The 18,755-nt window shown below is 35.1% G+C and overlaps 1 protein-coding gene across 2 annotated transcripts in view; it reads right to left on the bottom strand.

Annotated features, from left to right (window-relative positions):
* Window positions 1-18,755, bottom strand: part of gnal (guanine nucleotide binding protein (G protein), alpha activating activity polypeptide, olfactory type) — a 50,880-nt gene that overhangs the window by 24,362 nt on the left and 7,763 nt on the right. For both annotated transcript variants that reach the window (XR_009647813.1, XM_060862222.1), the window contains exon 5: window positions 8,645-8,742. Coding sequence is in view for 1 of the 2 variants with exons in the window: in XM_060862222.1 (XP_060718205.1) it covers window positions 8,645-8,742 (98 nt within the window). In the remaining variant the exon portion in view is untranslated. The remainder of the gene's footprint in view (window positions 1-8,644; window positions 8,743-18,755) is intronic.

An 18,755-nucleotide genomic window follows, 5' to 3' on the forward strand; every position in this document is an offset into this window, starting at 1 on the left:
AATAATAATAATAAGCAAGTGGGATAGTAATAATGTGCAATTCAAGCACCACTAAAAAAGCATATCCAAACCGAACTGCATTATGAGTATTCTGATCTCTCATGCAGTATCTGTCTACTCATCTCCGAATGTATTCACTCCGAGTTTTGAAGCACCACTGTTTATTATTATTGTTTGTGGTGCTATTACAATCTCACTTGCTTCTCCTTCTTCTTCTTCTTCTTCTTCTTCTTCTCCTTCTTCTGTTCAAATTTTGTCCCATCACTCATCCCGCACCATTTGTTGTAGACCCATGAATGAGATGTCAAATCGTGTGGCTTATTTGGAAACAATAAATATGGACTTTTGTAAGTGATCAGAATTCCGTTTTTCTCGGTAGAAGCTCAATTTGGCCAACATTCCCATTGACTTTCATTAAAAAAGTCAGTGTTATGACCCATCGCACTATTGAGCAAATTCAACAAAACTTCAGATTTGTAGTTTCTCTCAGGCAGATGAACAAATTTCCCAAAAATTGCCATCCACTTACATTAATGGAATGTTCAGTTCAGTGAAATATTAAGTTCTTTATTAACATGTCAACATGTCAAATTCTCATCTTGTTTTAATTTGTACCTGTAGATGAAAGTAATGTCATTGCTGAGGAAAATATTAGGACACCCTAAGCCCTAATAGCTAGTATTTATTTGGCTAAAATATCCTTAATAAGAAGTTTCTTTTAGCCATCTACGAGTTTATGACATCAACTGGAAGAACATTTTGTGATGTTTTAGGGGTTTCTTGCATGCACAGACAGTTTCAAATCAACACATAGGATCTCAATAGAATTTAGATCTGAGCTCCTAGCGTTCTCCATTTTTTACTTTTCAGCGAGTCATTGGTGGATTTATGGTGTGTTTTTGTCATATTCAATGTCCAGGTCCACTTCAGCTTCAATTATTTGACAGATGGTGTCACATGTTCCTCAAGCACCTTTTGAATGTAGACTTGAAGAATGTAACAATGTACAATTCATAGTGGATTCAGTGATGATGAGCTGGCCAGGGCCTCCTGCTGCAAAGTATCCCCAAACCATAATACTTCCTCCTCCATGTTTCACAGTTGGTATGAGATTCTTTTGCTGAAATGCTGTATATGGTTTATGTCAAACATGTCCTCTGTTATGGTGTCCAAATAATGAAATTTTAGACTCATCTGTCCAAAGCACATTATTCCAGAAGTTTTGGTCTTTCCAGAAGTGAGTTCTTTCACAAACTTCAGTTTTGCCCCCGTGTTTTTCTTAGAAAGCAAAGATTTCCTCCCTGCACATCTCCCATGATAATTAAAGTTGTGCAGTCTCTTTCTGATTGTAGATTTATGCATTTTGACATCAACTGTAGCATGAGCATGCTGTAGATCCTGTGATGATATTTTAGGTTTTTGAAAACTTCTTTAAGCATCTTGCAGTCTGCTGTTGGAATGAATTTGCTTGGATGGCAGTTGTTTTGAATGTTCTCCACTTGGCTGATTAAAAATTCACTTTGAGATCTTTTATATCCCTGTCCAGACTAATAAGCATCAACACTCTTCTTTCTGAAGGCCTCAAAGAGCTCTTTGGATCTCACCATGGTGATAGCTCTCTCTTAAACAATTAAGAGCAAACCAAACTAAATATCAGGTTTAAAGTGAAAGTGAAAGTGTAAGTGATGTGACACAGGGTACCCATACCCATCCAAAGTGCACACACAGCAGTGAACACACACACACACACACACACACACACACACACACACAATGAACACACACCCAGAGCAGTGGGCAGCCATTTATTCTGTGGTGCCCGGGGAACAGTTGGGGGGGTTCGGTGCCTTGCTCAAGGGCACCTCAGTCGTGGTATTGCCGGCCCGAGACTTGAACCCACAACCTTAGAGTTAGGAGTCAAACTCTCTAACCATCAGGCCACGACTTCCCGACTTAAATAAGGGAAGCCTCCTTCAAAATTCTCTTAACAATGTTCTAATAATTTGCACCTGATTTGATACACCTGTAGGTAAATTTATCCAGTTTAAGTACAAATAAAGGGGTGTCCTTACTTTTTCCTCACAAGAAATTGGATTGTATTAAATTACATTTTAGAGATAATTTAAAAAGACTTTTCTTTGGTTTTATTTGATTAGTTATAACAATTGAATCTTCTGATATTGTTAAAATAAAGATACAATTCCCAGATGTTTAACTATAATATTTAAAATAAAACACAGGCTTTCATGGGGGTGTCCTAATTTTTATTTACATGACATGTGACGTATCAAACGCTCAGCACAAAAGGGAAAATTGTGTTAGGTAGTGCTGCATGATTAATCATATCGCAATCGCAATCGCGATATCAAGCCTGTGCGATTATATGACGCAAAATGCTGCGATTTTATGAAATAAATAAATAATAAATAAATGCATGTGTGGACATGACAACCCATTCTCTCTGAAAGCTGTTTGCCTATTTCATACACTACACCGCTATCCGCTAATAAAAAAAAAAGACCAGTGAGTTTCAGTTTAGGCAGTGGCATGTGTTCGTCGACAACCTTTTTTTTCATGACTAAGACGAGACGATGACAAGACTGCACCACTGTCCAAAAACGCTGACTAAGACTAAATTAACATGCATTATTGTTGACGAAAAAAGATGAGACGAAAATGTTTTGTATAAAATAAAAACTAAGATAAAATCTCTCTTCATTTTTGTCTACAATTGTCTCTGCTTTTTCATCAGCTGTTACGCCTTTAAAATATTCAGAACGAGTTCGCAGTTACAGGTCCGCCAAGCGGATCCCGCTTATTACATTGCTACCTACCAAATAAATCAATAATTTGACACAAAATGATGATTTAAAAAGGAGTTTATTGATTTAAAAACGATTGTATTGCTTCCTCTAAAGAAAATAGTGCGCTCTGTCTCTATGTGTGTCTCTATGTGTGTCCATGGCAACGCTCTGTTTTTCATGGCAACGGTGTGTTATATATAGTTCGCAGCGGTCTGTTATCAAGAAATAAAATAGTGTGTGTGTAGAAAGAATTCGTCCACATGTCGCTCAAAAAAAATAAATAAATAAATAAATAAATAAATAAATAAATAAAAAATCCTGAGCGCAAGTCCACTGTCTAGGCTTTTTGTGTTACATTATATTTCCTGTCGCTGCGCAGGCTCTTTTATTGTACATGACAGCTTATGTCTCGATGACCGGTCTTTGCATTACGATTAAAAGCAGTATCAATAAAGTAAAAAATGTGTCGTGCAGTCAAGTTCGAGTGTATGCACTGTTTAAACGAGTGTTCTCAACTTCTCACTGATACTTTTGTGATTATCACTAATCTGTGTGTGCATTTTCCTTGAGAACCAAGCAAGTTGACTCATGATACCATTTGTTTATTATATCGCAATCGCATATCACAATCGCAATATTGACCTCAATAATCGCAATATGACATTTTCCCTACAGTAAATCGTACAGCCCTAGTGTTAGGAGTATTCTGATGATGTTATGTAACACATATGTCACACACTGCAACCCCCAAAGTAAATGGAATCTCAAAATTACCACAAAATGGATATGTAAGGTAGCAAAACACTAATCATAATGAGGAGAAGTGCTTGATGACTAGTCTGAAGACATGTGGAATCACAAAATTACCACAACACACAGATGTGACATTTGAAAATGCTCAGCACAATGTGGAGAACTGGGTAGAGTGAATTTTGATGATGTCATGTGAAATCATATGCATGTCAACCCCCAGAATTTCTGGAATCACAAATTTACTACAACATACTCATACCATATCAACATGCTCAATGATTAGCACAATGAGAAGAATTTGACGAGTATTCTAATGACATGATGCCTGTCAACCCCCCAAATATCTGAAAGCACAAAATTACCACAACATATACACGGCACATATCAAAATGCTCAGCACAGCTTTATGTACATCCATCATGTTCAAAAGTACTGGCACCTTTTTCAGATGAGCATGGCAAGCACCACATATAAACTCGCCTCCAAAATATTGACACCTTATATGTGTAAATGCTTCTATTGGCCCCCAATCTGTCCATTCACATCCAAAATGTACGATGCCCTCTATGACAACTCACCTCCAAAAGTATTGGTACCCCTTCTGTCCACTCAGATATGAGTTTTGCCACAACAAGCACCAATCACATTATTATTATTATTATTATTATTATTATATCACTCTTCCATACATAAAACTCATCCCACAGCATTTGTCTTTAACCCATGAATAAAACATTCAGTAGAATCCTGGACTTCCTGACTGGGAGAACTCAGTCAGTCCACATCAGGAATAGCATCTCTAACAGCACCACACTGAGTACTGGAGCCCCGCTGTGTGCTCAGCCCTCTGCTGTTCACCTTGCTGATTCACAACTGTGCACAGATCAAACCATATCATCAAATTCACCGATGACACGTCCGTGGTGGGTCTCATCAGCAAGAAAGACAAGTCAGCATACAAAGGCTGAGAAAAGCCCATCTTCCTCCCCCATCCTGACTACATTCTACAGAGGGACCATTGAGAGCATTCTGAGCAGCCGCATCACTGTCTAGTTTGGGAACCGCACCATCTTGGATCGCAAGACCCTGCATCGGATAGTGAGGACAGCTGAGAAGATCACTGGAGTCTGTCTTCCCTCTATCATGGACATTTACACCACACGCTGCATCCGCAAAGCCAACAGCATTGTGGATGACCCAACACACCCCTCACACGCACTCTTCACCCTCCTGCCGTCTGGAAAAAGGGACTGAAGCATTCAGGCCCTCACGACCAGACTGTGTAACAGTTTCTTTCCACAAGCCATCAGACTTCTCAAAAACTGAACTGAACTGTACAGAGCACAATACACACAAACACACACACACACATGCACATTTGGTGTAGGTCTCTGCTGTGTCAGTGTAAATTTAACAGAGACTCATTTATCGTTCTATCAATCTATCTATTAAATATCAATCCACCATTCAAACAATCTATTAGTAGCACTCTATCTATCTATCAGTATCTATCTATCTATCTATCTATCTATCTATCTATCTATCTATCTATCTATCTATCTATCTATCTATCTATCCATCCATCCATCCATCCATCCATCCATCCATCCATCCATCCAACATTAGGTGGGATCACAAAACTACCACACAATGCACAGCTCAATGAGGAAATTTGTGTTATGGTTTACTCTAGTCATATGCACCTTACATGAAGTTCTGTGTCAATCACCAAACATAACTGGAATATAACACACAAAATCACAGTAACTTAGACGTGTGAAATATCGAAACAGTACAATAAGGTAAATACCCTCACACACATACACCTTTTAGTTATTCATATTCTTTCTCTACAAATTGCAACCTACTGAAACATCCCCTAGGACTTCTGTAAACCTCTAGTCTGTGTATATCTATGGCAGCTAGCTATGTGTTTGTTTTGTTTCTCACAATCTGTATAACATTGTGCTTTATCATCCTGAAACATCTATAATATTTTTACTGAAATACTTTCTAAAATCTTTCTGAAATACAGAAATACTTTATGCTGGAGTTAGAAACAGATGTATGTGCTGTACTATTCTTCAGAATGTTGGAGAGAAATACTTGAGTCACTATTACATTGCTATATTCTTGCTTAACAAAATGTACAAAGTGATTTAAAAGAAGCAAGGTAATGTGATGAGACCACAAAATGATGAAGAGAATTATAGAAAAACAAGAACTGACACAAGTTCAAATGTGAATAATTGTGTGGATAAAAATGTAGCTCATTAATATATAGACTATGCTTTTTCTATTGCATTAGAGCACATCTGACTTTGTACTCTGCATGTTCCAATACCCTGGAATGTGTTGCCAGATATAGAACTCAATCAGTTCAAGCACAGACACATATTCATAGCCCTAAGAGACACAGAAAGAGTAAGCAAGTGAAAGGGAGAGAGTGCATTAATATCCTGTACTGGAATGTAGTTCAAAATGAATATGGCCATGCACTTTGATACAGCAACTTTCTATAATCTAGCAGGGTTTATATCTAGGTTCCAACAATTAATGAGCAAGTCTGACTGAAAACAATCAGCTTTTTTATAGTTCACTAGACTTCCATCAAGTAAGCTGAAAGTGTAGGGAGAGAAACTGACTACTTAAAAACATTTTAGGAACACATTTGTAACTTTGCTTGCATTACTTGCATGTTTTTTGTAAAAATTACACTTTGACCACAAAATTAACAAATATGAAAGAAAAGTTAGGGCACAAAAACCCACTCACTCGCTCACATTTTCTACCGCTTATCCGAACTACCTCGGGTCACGGGGAGCCTGTGCCTATCTCAGGCCTCATCGGGCATCAAGGCAGGATACACCCTGGACGGAGTGCCAACCCATCGCAGGGCACACATACACTCTCATTCACTCACGCAATCACACACTACGGACAATTTTCCAGAGATGCCAATCAACCTACCATGCATGTCTTTGGACCGGGGGAGGAAACCAGAGTACCCGGAGGAAACCCCCGAGGCACGGGGAGAACATGCAAACTCCGAACCCCCAACCCTGGAGGTGTGAGGCGAACGTGCTAACCACTAAGCCACCGAAGGCACAAACATAAACATAAAAACATATTTATTATTAAAAATGAAACAATTTTATTAAGCTGAATTCAGCCTGAAACTTAATAAGAATTTACAGGTCGGATTTGTATGAAAGCTAAAATTTCAAAAATATGTTTAAGACCTATCTTTTTGATTATGATATTTTACAATATTAATCTTGACCAACATGCTCAAGAAGTCTATTAAAGAGGCTTCATTGCTGCACTTTTGTTCCCCATTTCATTCTCAGGGACAAACAACATAAGATCTGATGTAAGAACGTCCCCTTGGGAGGGATATAAACAAACAACAGCCCAGTTGTGAATCAAGTACTCTAATCCCTATAGCCCACATGAGCCTACTTACTGTAGATTACAACCAAGCTAAAATATAATTATATAGGCAAATAAACAAGTCATTTAATATTATATTAACATAATTTTTCATGTTAACATGCTACAGCTAATAAATAAAGATACTTTTTGTAAATCTGTATTTTAAAATGTTCCCAAATATTTATGCAGCCTCTGTAATGCATAATTTTCATGTTATCCCTTTTTAAGAACAGCTTAAGAGATTTAAAATAAAAAATAAATAAATAACAAGGGCAAGAAAAGATCTATATTGCACAGCCGAATCTCTACCAAGCCAAAGCTATTTTTGTTTTTTTTTACCAATTTCTTCAATATAGCTTAGCTTATACACAGAATCTTCTATGTATATAATGTATATATATCTTCTATGTATATAAAGCTATATATATAATGCTACTCTGTGACAATGCTCATTAGGAATATTATATATATATATATATATATATATATATATATATATATATATATATATATATATATATATATATATATATATACATATACATATATATATATATATAAAAAAAATATTCCTAATGAGCATTGTCACAAAGTAGCATTATATATATAGCTTTATATACATAGAAGATATATATATCTATTAGTATATATATATATATATATATATATATATATATATATATATATATATATATATATATATATAAAGCTACATATATAAAGCTACTTTGTGACAATGTTCATTGTTAAAAGCGTTACAAATAAAATACCTTAAATTTACCCAATATACATTTAAAACTAATAGATTAAAATATTAATCAGTTATTCATCTTCATTCACATTATTTGAATTATTCAGTATATTCAAGCTGGTTGATTTTTGGCATTTACAAGAGTAAAAAAAGTCTGGACCTGTTAATGAGGTTTTAAAATAATTTAATTGCATTGCAAAAGCATCAAAGTATTTAATTCTTATTAATTATTTATGTAATCAGAAGTTAGACATCAAGCATGAACAGTAATTCAGAGATTCTTACTTAAATGAATCTGACTATGCTTTCACACTATCTGTCCACTGTATGAAAAATGAGCAGAGAGTAGTAGAAAAAAGTGTTAGGGATTATGGGAAAGTGAGTGGTGAGATCGGCAATTGGTGAGAAAGGATGAGTTTGTTTCGCTGTGCACATATTACAAGTAGCAGCCATGTACCAATAGGAGAGAACAATTTCCTTTGTCTGCATGCAATTACATTCATTCACATTGTATTGCCTACATATGCTTCTGTCTGAATGACACAGGAAAAAACACAATTTGTTTTCACAACCTTGAAAGACCCAAAAGTTAATAAATACAAATAAAAGAAATATTGCAAGGTAGAAAGTCCCTAGTGCATATACAAGACAACAATCACAACCATCTTCTTTCTCTGATGCATGTTGATTATAATTTTATGAATTTCAGATCTGTATTTATACTGTATAGATGATAGACTGTGTAGATGACTAACCTATGAAGCATGAGAACATGCAATCTACAGTTTTGTTTAAACAATGCTAAGTTAAAGAAAATGTAATGTTTGATTCAATACATTTTTTTCATGTCCAATGTGTACAACTTATTATACAAGGTCACAGAAGAGGAAGAAGTACTCACTATTGGGCACAGTCGATGAGCTGATACTCATTAGACCGTTCAAAGCAGGCCTTCACGCCTTCATCATCCCAAAGATGTTTTGCATGCTCAAAAAACTCCTGTGAAAAGAGAGAAAAAAAATCTTTTTATCATGCTAAAAATATTATCAAGCAAAGAAGAAATAGAAAAAAACCTATAAAAACAAACAAGAAAAATAACCTTCTTGGACTATTGCAATTATTGTTGTATGACTACTGTTGTGAGTATTTTCTTATAATAAAGGTATGTTGTAAAAGTGGCTGTACATAAATAGATGAAAGTATAATACACAGAAATAACAGCTGATGTTGTGGATAAAGTTTAATTATATCAGGCTTTTCTTGATCCTAAAAAAAATCCGCTTGATTCACACGTAAAACAAAACATGTTGATTTATAAGATTATGAACTAGCATGAAGTTCTCTTTGCTGGATTCATTTTATGGAGTGAAGTTTTCACCAAGGTCTTAAAATAAACCCCAACCCGCCTGCCTAAACAACTACCACCATGACCTCATGTGTGATGAAGTGCTTTGAAAGGCTGATCAGAGACTTCATCGTCAGGTCACTACCTGAAACTCCCCAATATACTCCAGTATACTGTCCAAACAGATCCACAGATGATGCCATCCAATTATGCTAAAATGTCATTTGTTGATTACAGTTCAGCCAATTTCCTCCGAGGATAAATAAAGTATTCTGATTTATTTAACACCATAACCATAACATAAAACATCATTAAACACCATTACAAAAAAAAAAAAGAAAGTATTGGCTGCCAGGGTTACCCACAAAATCAGACGCAATTGTGACAGTCAAAGTCTCCAAAAGAACTACAGCAGATTCTCCAATATGTTTTAACAAACTTAGCAGCCAATATTAAAATATTATTAAAATAATATTTAGCAACCAATATTAAACTGACAACATAATACTGATGATTTCATTTCTAATATGAATGAAATTAATCAAACTTAAGATTTTAAGATTCACCCAAAATTTTATGATCTGGCATACAGGTGCAGCACTTTTCAACAATTTCCTGTTAACTTACAAGACTAATGGCCAGTAAGTTGTTGGCTGATACAACACGTCTTGTAACATGTTTTATATCATTTAATTTCCCAAATATATGAACAATACACTGGCACTAATACCACAGTTTACAATCAATTATACCACCAGTGCTAATACAACAAATGTCTGATAAATAAAAACTCTTTAAAAGCAAAATAAAGTTTTATCTATGTTTCATTTTAAAGAGCGGCAAATAATTGATCTTTTACCTTATCAGCAATATATTTTCATCAAATCCTAAACATAAAAGTAATTTCAAACATCTGCCAATATCAAGACAGCACTGTGCTTGTATCTAATTTAAGCTTAAATAGTTATTTTTGACAAGTGAAATGACCGATCAAGCATCCTAAATTTAAACAAATTTAAATAACTTGTGAAGTAGTACATTTTATGCAAAATTCAAACAAACAACTTGAAACTACTCAGTAGAGCCCCACAAGGGAGGCAAACACAGAGGAAAAGAGCAAGGGAGGTAGAACATGGAGGAGGATGGGGCCTTTCAGAAAAACACTTGTTTTTCCGTATCACTTCCTTTGAGAGTAAAGATAGCTATAGGATAATTAGGCCTCCAGTGAGGTTCCATCATATAATCACCACAATACAGCAAAACAAATGGCTAAGAGAAGAAAACAATTCAACAAGAGAATAAAACATGACACAATATAGTAAAAACTAAAATATACTGAACAAGGTTTAGAACAGCAAACAATGTTCTAAAGCAAAACCCATAGAAATGAGCAATGTAAAATGCCAAAATCAGGCCATGGCTTAGGTTTTTTCTTAATGTTGCAATTAAATGTGAAAACAGTCATTTGAAAAAGTAATTAATTATTAATTAATTAACAGTAATTAACCTATATGATATTACTAATTTGGTTATATCAAGTAACTTTGTGAGAAAGAATGTTTTGTTTGCCTATGTATTGACTGTCTATATTTTTATTTAAAAAAAATACATTGTAGAACTGAAAGAGACACGCTCCACTCCTGTCAGACATTTCTTGCATGCTGAGAGATGAGGCGATCCTACTGGAAAACTTGGTGTGACAAGCCAAAATGTCAGGGGAGCCAACTGAATAGAAAACATAAAAACATAACCTTAACAACCATTAATGGCAGCACAATACTCTACCTGGGCCTTCATTAGTAAAAGGGAGAAGGCAAAAGAGTCATTAACCCTGAAGTAAGTAGGGTCAGCAGTGCACTCACGAGACAGTATTAATGACAGCCACTGCTGCTAAGGGCCTCCCTCATGCACTACTCTGTTATCCCCACTATAAACTCTAGAGGAGTTCAGGGACACTGACAGACCTAGATCCACACAGAGACAGACATGTATAAATACATAAATGCAATACATTTAGATGCCATGCTGACCCCTAATTTTACTCCTAAACTCAAATAAATGACATTTTTAAATAAAAATAAACTGTTAAGGCTGACTTCTAAAATAAATAACTTTCAGAAAATTATAACATTTTATGATAGATTTTATGATCTGTTTTATTACTTTTATTGTCATTGAAAAAGTATAATGAGATATCATTAGCCAGCCAGTCACAAGCCAGTAGATGTCATTAGATTAAGGATCATTTCTGAAAATGCAATGGAAATACAGCATCCCTGCATGTAAAGGATTGCCTCAGTTAAAATGTTAAAAAAAAATCATATCGATACTTTTTCCAGCCTCAATGTGAAATTACATCATATAAAAATTAAGTGATAAACATTTAGAAATTTGTGGGGGGGAAAATAGGAAAAACAAAAAAGAATAACAGTTGGATGAATGTGTACACCCTTTATATTTGGGATAAGGCTATGCTCAGAATGAACTAATCATATTCAATTTCATATTCAAAGGTAATTATCATACAGCAGTCATTAATTCTTCTGATTGACCCCAAAGAGGACCTTTTTTAAGGAGGAGAGAATCATAAATATTTACAAATACCAGTTGATTTTAGTGCACACCCTTTATGTGCATGCTAGTAAGCTGATGGTTTTGAATGGCCTAGCCTGAGCCCAGACCTGAATCTAAAAATAAAACTGTAGAATGGCCTGAACTGGTCTGTGCACAGGATATGCCCTTACAATTTGATGATGTTTTTTGCAAGAAAAAGTCAGTGTGATTTAAGTGTGTGTGCTACACTTGATAGGTGCTCAGGGGTATGCACACTTATGAAACTAGATTGTTTTGATCTTTTCTTTTTACCAAAAAACATTTATTTTGATCTTTTTAACAAGGGTGTATAAACATTTTATATGAATTGTAAGTTGGTTTGATAGGGTATTCAAGCATTATATTTTTAAAAAATTGTTCAGTTATATGCAAGTGGAAAGCATAAGCAGAGAATGCCCATTGTGCTTCACTCTTGCAAATGTATAGCAAGGCTGAACCACAGCTTGTGTAACGCAAATACAAGAGTTCACATTACTTTAATCTGATTTTAAATGTAAACAGTTTTAAAGTTAACACATCTAGGAGGGAACCCACTTCAACAGTCTTATTTTACTAATGATGTAGATTATATAAGTGATTTGATTTATCCACATTTTTGTTCTCATTTTTTTTCTATGTGGTGTCAGTAGTAGACAGAAGAAAGGTGATCACGCTTTATCTGTTACTAAGAGAGATGGATGAGACAGACTTTGGTAAAAGGCAGAGTCAGAGTCAGAGTGCACTCAGTCAGTGAGTGCAAGAAAGTTGCATAGATGCATATTACACACCACACATATCACACAATAATTAAATGATAAAATTGATCTTCAAGTTAAGCTAAAATAGTTTTAGTAGTTTTAATTATTTAAACATGCTTCTTTTTTGGCAAAAAAAAGAAAAATCCTGGAAATACTGTGGGTTTTTTTTATTTTTGTGTTTTTTCTAGTGCTGATATGTACTAATGATATGTACTAATATGTTTTTATGGTGAACCTGTTTATTTTTCATGTCAGTCCATGTTTATTTTTACCAAGAACAATGCACTGTAATTTTAATTCAGTGTGAGAAGTGCATTAAAAATAGATGCCGAAACAATCGCACCAGTGCTGCTTCTGCTTTGCTCCTGCTACACACTGTTGCACCCCCTCAGCGTGCAATGTGAATGCTCTACCCTGTTAACATGGTTAACATAGTGCCAAAAACACTTTTGCTCTTCACATCCAGTCCTGAAACAGGACTAATGATAAGAAAGGTAAAAGAGAAGCTAGTAGTTACTGGAAAAGAGTTGCATGATAACCTGAAAGCAGCGGGAACAACAGTTCTGTGAACACAGAAAACCATAATAGCACAATAATCTGCAATGCAATTATCTCCATTCCTACACCTCACAGAAAACTCAGAGCTGCATATCTGAAAGTATTCAGACCTTGTAAAAATGGTTAAGATTGCGATCTATAATCTTCTTTAACAGCCTAAAAAAAACTTACTATGACCGTACACATACTACTATAATAAAATGTGCATGCAAAATACAATCAGTGCTAACTAGATTCAATAGCTGTGAAGAGACCATGATCAAACCATGACACAACACAGGCTGTAATGGCTCAATCTGATAACATTACATGTCATACTGAACAAGTACTTTTACTGTCCAATGACAAAAAAAATGGAACCAACTGGAGTACAAATAAAGCACAAAAATGGTGAAAGAAAGTTTATTTTAAGAATGGTTACATTTTTTGATTATAATTGATGTAATGCTCAAGAAGTTCAGTTGTACCTGCTGTGCAATAGAAAATGTTAACACAAATCTTTTGTATTAAATTAAAAAAGATTGAAAAATAGAATGCAATTAGTAGTGTTCTCAGACTTTTGGACACTATTATATGAGTTTTTCCTTGCAACTGTTGTCTCAAGCTTGCTCATTAGGATACATCTAAATTTAAATGTTAAATCTTATTCATTTTCTATTCTTGTAAAGCTGCTTTGTGACACTGTCCATTGGTAAAAGTGCTATACAAATAAAATTGATTTGAATAACACTGATTAAGTCAATACAATATCACCTGGCAAGAGATGGGATATCTTAGGAAGCAAGTGAATGGGAACTATGGGAACATCTGCACAGTAGATAACAATAATTCTACATTTTCTTTATTACTGTTACCCCACAATTAATATATTACAAAAGAAGACATGGCTCTGTTTTGAGTTTAAAATGTAGCAGTTAAGAGACTAATCATACATCAGTTGTTGATACTTTGTCAACTTTCACAAACTTTTCTTGTCAGGGTAGGAGGTGAACTGTTTGTACTGATAAGCCCCGATACTATTCGAAGATAGAAATGATCACTGCCCAAAATGTGAAGCAGAATATGCAAGCTATGGCAATATCACTTGCTATGCATAATCATGCTTTGGTAATGTTTGCCAAAGTTTTGCAAGCAGCAATTTTAACAAAAAAAATTTAACAAGCAGCAGGTAGAACAGCAGAGCAAACTGTTAAGAAGGTAAGCTCCTTCAATGAAGCATAGGAAAAGAAGAACCCCTGAACAGTCCCACAGAGGAGAAGAGGATGACTTCCCTGCATTGGACCACATACTTGAGAAGCTAGTAGTGGGCCTGAGCCAAATGAAAGAACTGTAGCAGCAATGCAAGAGCAGAATAAAGTGAGTTGCTTGGGTGATTGTAGTAGCCTAGAACTACATTTTATAAATAAATTGAATTAGTGGTTTCACTGGTTGCATCACCTTGTGGGCTTAAGGCCAACACTATAGGACCAGATGATCATAGCATTTTTCAGCAGAGTGTATGTCACTTATAGTCACATACACTTATAGTCATTATGTGTATGAGTGTGCTATCTAATGAAACACTAAAGATGAGACTACTGAACTGGTACAATCACTGATATGCCACCTAGTGGTATAGACTGCACACATTCCTAAAAGGCACTAACATCCTGTTCTCTCTGAAACACAAAATTGTACATTTTGAGGCAGCAGGCTACCCTTACATGTCCTTGTCTACCTACCTTCCTATCAGTCAGCACTACCACTGCTTAAGTTTACTTTATGCTCCCTTAACTACATGTCCAGAAACTGCAATAAATGAGGAATGGATGAGCAAGGGCCAAGATACAAGACTAAAGTAGCTGTGACCCAGCTTTTATGTTTGTTGATATTTGCAATTAGTTTTTGCAACTAAAACGTTTATCCTTTTCTCCATGTTTAGTTATGTCAGTCACACCTTAGGCCACAGTGAGTCATCAACCAATAAAAGGACTATTTTTAGTAATTGACAGTGTGATAGAGTACAAAAAATTGTCACTGAACCTTGGGGCAGGAAAAAGAAACAAGACAGAGAGAGTAAGTGGAAAAGACAGAGATAAAGTGTTCAATCACATAGCTCATCCAGTATGATCAGTCATCTCTCACTCAGCAGTCATCCTATATATGTCTCACATGCCACCTCTCTACTCATATCACATCTGATTCACCTTAGTATATGTAATCCCAGACCATTTATGGCTACATCAGTAATCTCCTTATTTATTTACTCCTGAGCCATCCCTTTCCTTATCTATTTAGTGAAAGAGCTCCCCAATTTTTTCAGTTTGGCCCAAAATAAATGAATAGTAGCTGTACTGAGCAAGGGTCTGCAGGAAATGGAGATCCAGACCAAAGCAAAGGAACACAGGATACATGATTAGCAGGAAGACACAAGGGGCGAAGTAAGCACAGACTCGGAAAACCCTATAGTGGACATTTCCTCTACTGGCAAAGTGTGGACCTATAAATTATTTTTGCTGATTTTTGTCTCTCCTAACACAAGGAATAGATCCCAACAGTTTTAAAAGAGCTACAATTCAATCATTTTATCGAATAGTAATTATAGCAATAAATTATAGCAATAAATCTTGCAAAAGTCTTAAGTTAATGGTTAAGTATTAATAAAAAAACACCGCCCAGCCATTAAAGGAAGTCTCTAGTTCCTTTAATGGAATGATAAAAAGCATGGATAAATATTATTTCCAAGAAAGAATATTCAGTATTTTTTATTTAAAAATGCAATATTTAACCATAAGCCATTAATGATAAAACTAGGTTGGTGGTGTGTCTATTAAAGTTTTAATTTCCTATTTCTCCTTCTATTAGCATCTATGCAATGTTTTTTTCTTTTTTCAAAAGAAATCGACCTACTGAGTCTTAGAGTTATAAAGACAGAGAGAGTGAAGAGAAGAAACTCTTGAGGGCTTAGACACAGTGAGGCTCGTGATTATAGTATGAATGAAAGCAGTGTGTATTTTACTGTCTTGAACAGAGAAAGTGTGAGGCACACCAAGCAACAAGAAGGGACAGAAAGAGGAAATCCAAGAGAGAGACATGGAAATGGCTAGTTTGCTCTTTAGTAAAATGGTTATAAGTTTATGTAGTTATGTGCATCATTATATGTTGGATGTTACATTTTTACGCATTGTTATATACTTAAAATAATTAATTATTATAAGAATACACAAAGCTTAACCAAGGCTTAAATAATAATAATAATAAAAATAATAATAATAATAATAATAATAATAATAATAATAAAGCCAACGACATTACAATGAATAGGAGAAGCTAAGAACTAAGACTAAGAACAGTTTGAAAAAAAGTCATTTATTTATTTATTAATAAGTATGTTTACAGAATGTGCTGGAACCATATTACAATTGTTAGGACTTTTCTTTATTCTTACATAGACATTAGCATACAACATCCTAAAGGCTCATTTTATTGTTAGGGGTGATTTTATTCACTCTAAATTGAGGATATTACTCCCAAATTTTACAACAACATAGCTTAAGCATATGTAGTCCCCCTCCCCCCACCTGCGAAGGTCAGATCACCTCCCATTGTTCCTACATCCCAAATATACTCTGCTCATTAAACGCGTGGAGCCCTCAGTGGCAACAATCCAGGTATGGCCAGACAGGACAGACACTGTACTGTAGGACTGGATTCAACACACAGACTGGAATATGTTTGCTTCTCAGGCTACCTATGATGCCTAAAACAGACAATGACAGATACACTTTCTTTGTTCTGGATCACATTAATGCCACAATCAACATGGTTAACACCCCGAAACAGATCACCACGTACCCTAATCAGAAGCCACCTGGCTGCGCGGTGTGCTGACAGTAAAATGCTCCTTAATATCACCGTCTGGTACAGAATTGCTCCATCACAGACCGTAAATCACATTATTGGGACCCCACTTCCTGCCATTGAGGATGTCCAGAGGAAGCAGTGTCTGCATAAAGCTCATCAAGGACACCTCTCAATCAGCCCATAAACTGTTTACCCTCTTACCCTCTGGGAACTGGTTAAGGTGCCTGCAGTCAAGACCAGCTTTTACCCCACAGCGGACTCCTAACTGAACTTTTCAACTCACTAACCCCTCGACTGACAGTAAAATCCCCCTTCGCACTGCTGAACCCCTCAGAACTGCAATATATCACTGTATATATGCTCTGTATATTCACATATACATTGTGTTTTCTAAATATTCAAATATTTTCTAAATATGCTGCATATACATAAATATACATAAACATGTATACTGTATATATATATATATATATATATATATATATATATATATATATATATATATATATATATATATGAGACAAGAAAGTTGAGTCTAATCTAATATAATCTAATCTAGTTTCGCTAATCTGTGGAAGAATGCTTCTGTTGACTAGGCTACTTACTGTAACAGTGTTAAGAGTAGCCATCAGCCAATAACACTGCAACACCCACTTCACAGTTTCAGCATTAAGTTAGCAAAACAAAAATGAAAATGTATTCTCATCTGTGTTTTATGCAACTAGATATAGAATAGCTACATGTGGTGTGATGTACAGTAGATCCTTTATAGTATGCATATAATATTTTAAAATACTGATATATGTAGTTATATAGGACTGATCACATGCATCTTTTTATTGTATACACCTTATTTCCAATATTTCTCTTTCTCTTTATAACGGTTTTGTGTAACACACTTGATTAGCCTTTTTGTTGCTTATTTCAGCTGACTATTTTGAATTCATCACACCACCTATCAGCACTGCATGTCTGATTAACGTCTGATATTTCATAGTATGATTCACAGAAAACTGGAATTGTGTGCATTTAGGGGTTGCATTAACCATAAACTGTGCACCAGACCAGAACTGAGCACAATATGGCAACCCTGAGCAGAGAAGGTTTGCTTAAGGGAAGAACAGTGGCATCTTGGGGGTGCCACATGTTTCTCCTCTTTCCTGAAAAGCATTGAATCTAAACCACCAAACTGTATGTTTGCTCTTTTAAGTTTATGGATTGCAGCCCTACAGATGAACACTCATGTACAGAGAAGTGTTTGGATATGTACCAGTTAAAACTTCCATCTTCCAAATGACCATAAGACTGGATAGCAAGCAATCAAACATTAATTTTCAAGTCTGGTTATTACAATTGCATGACGAGTCCTATAGCTATGCTCAATATTCAGAATTAGCAGCTAAACAAAACAAATATTAAAAACGACATAAAAAATATATATATTATCAAAAACAACAATAATAATAAGAAATCGTTATGGGGCAGATAGTGGCTCAAGTAGTTAAAGCACTGGGGTGTTTCTCAGATAATTGGGGTTCAGGCCCCAGCACTGCCAAGCTGCCACTAATGGGCCCTTGAGCAAAGCTCTTGACCCTACCTCCAAAAGTTGCGATATGTGAAGAAAAACTTTTACTGTGCTTTAATATATGCTATTTAATATATTATTATATAATAATAATTTTTTTTTATAATTTTCTTAGTGAAATTTTTGTCCTGTCTTCACAGTTTAGATATCAATCTACTTAGCAGAGATTGATATCTAAACTGTGAAGACAGGACAAAAATTTCACTAAGAAAATTATAAAAAAAAAAATTAGTTTTGGAGAACCCAAAGAATAAGTAACAAAAAGAAATTTCAAATGTAGGACAAAAAATGCAAATTTCTTTAATAAGGTGAACTGTGGTTCTATACACTA

The sequence above is a fragment of the Tachysurus vachellii genome, chromosome 25 (genome assembly GCF_030014155.1).
Source record: "Tachysurus vachellii isolate PV-2020 chromosome 25, HZAU_Pvac_v1, whole genome shotgun sequence".
In the NCBI taxonomy this organism is placed as follows: domain Eukaryota; kingdom Metazoa; phylum Chordata; class Actinopteri; order Siluriformes; family Bagridae; genus Tachysurus; species Tachysurus vachellii.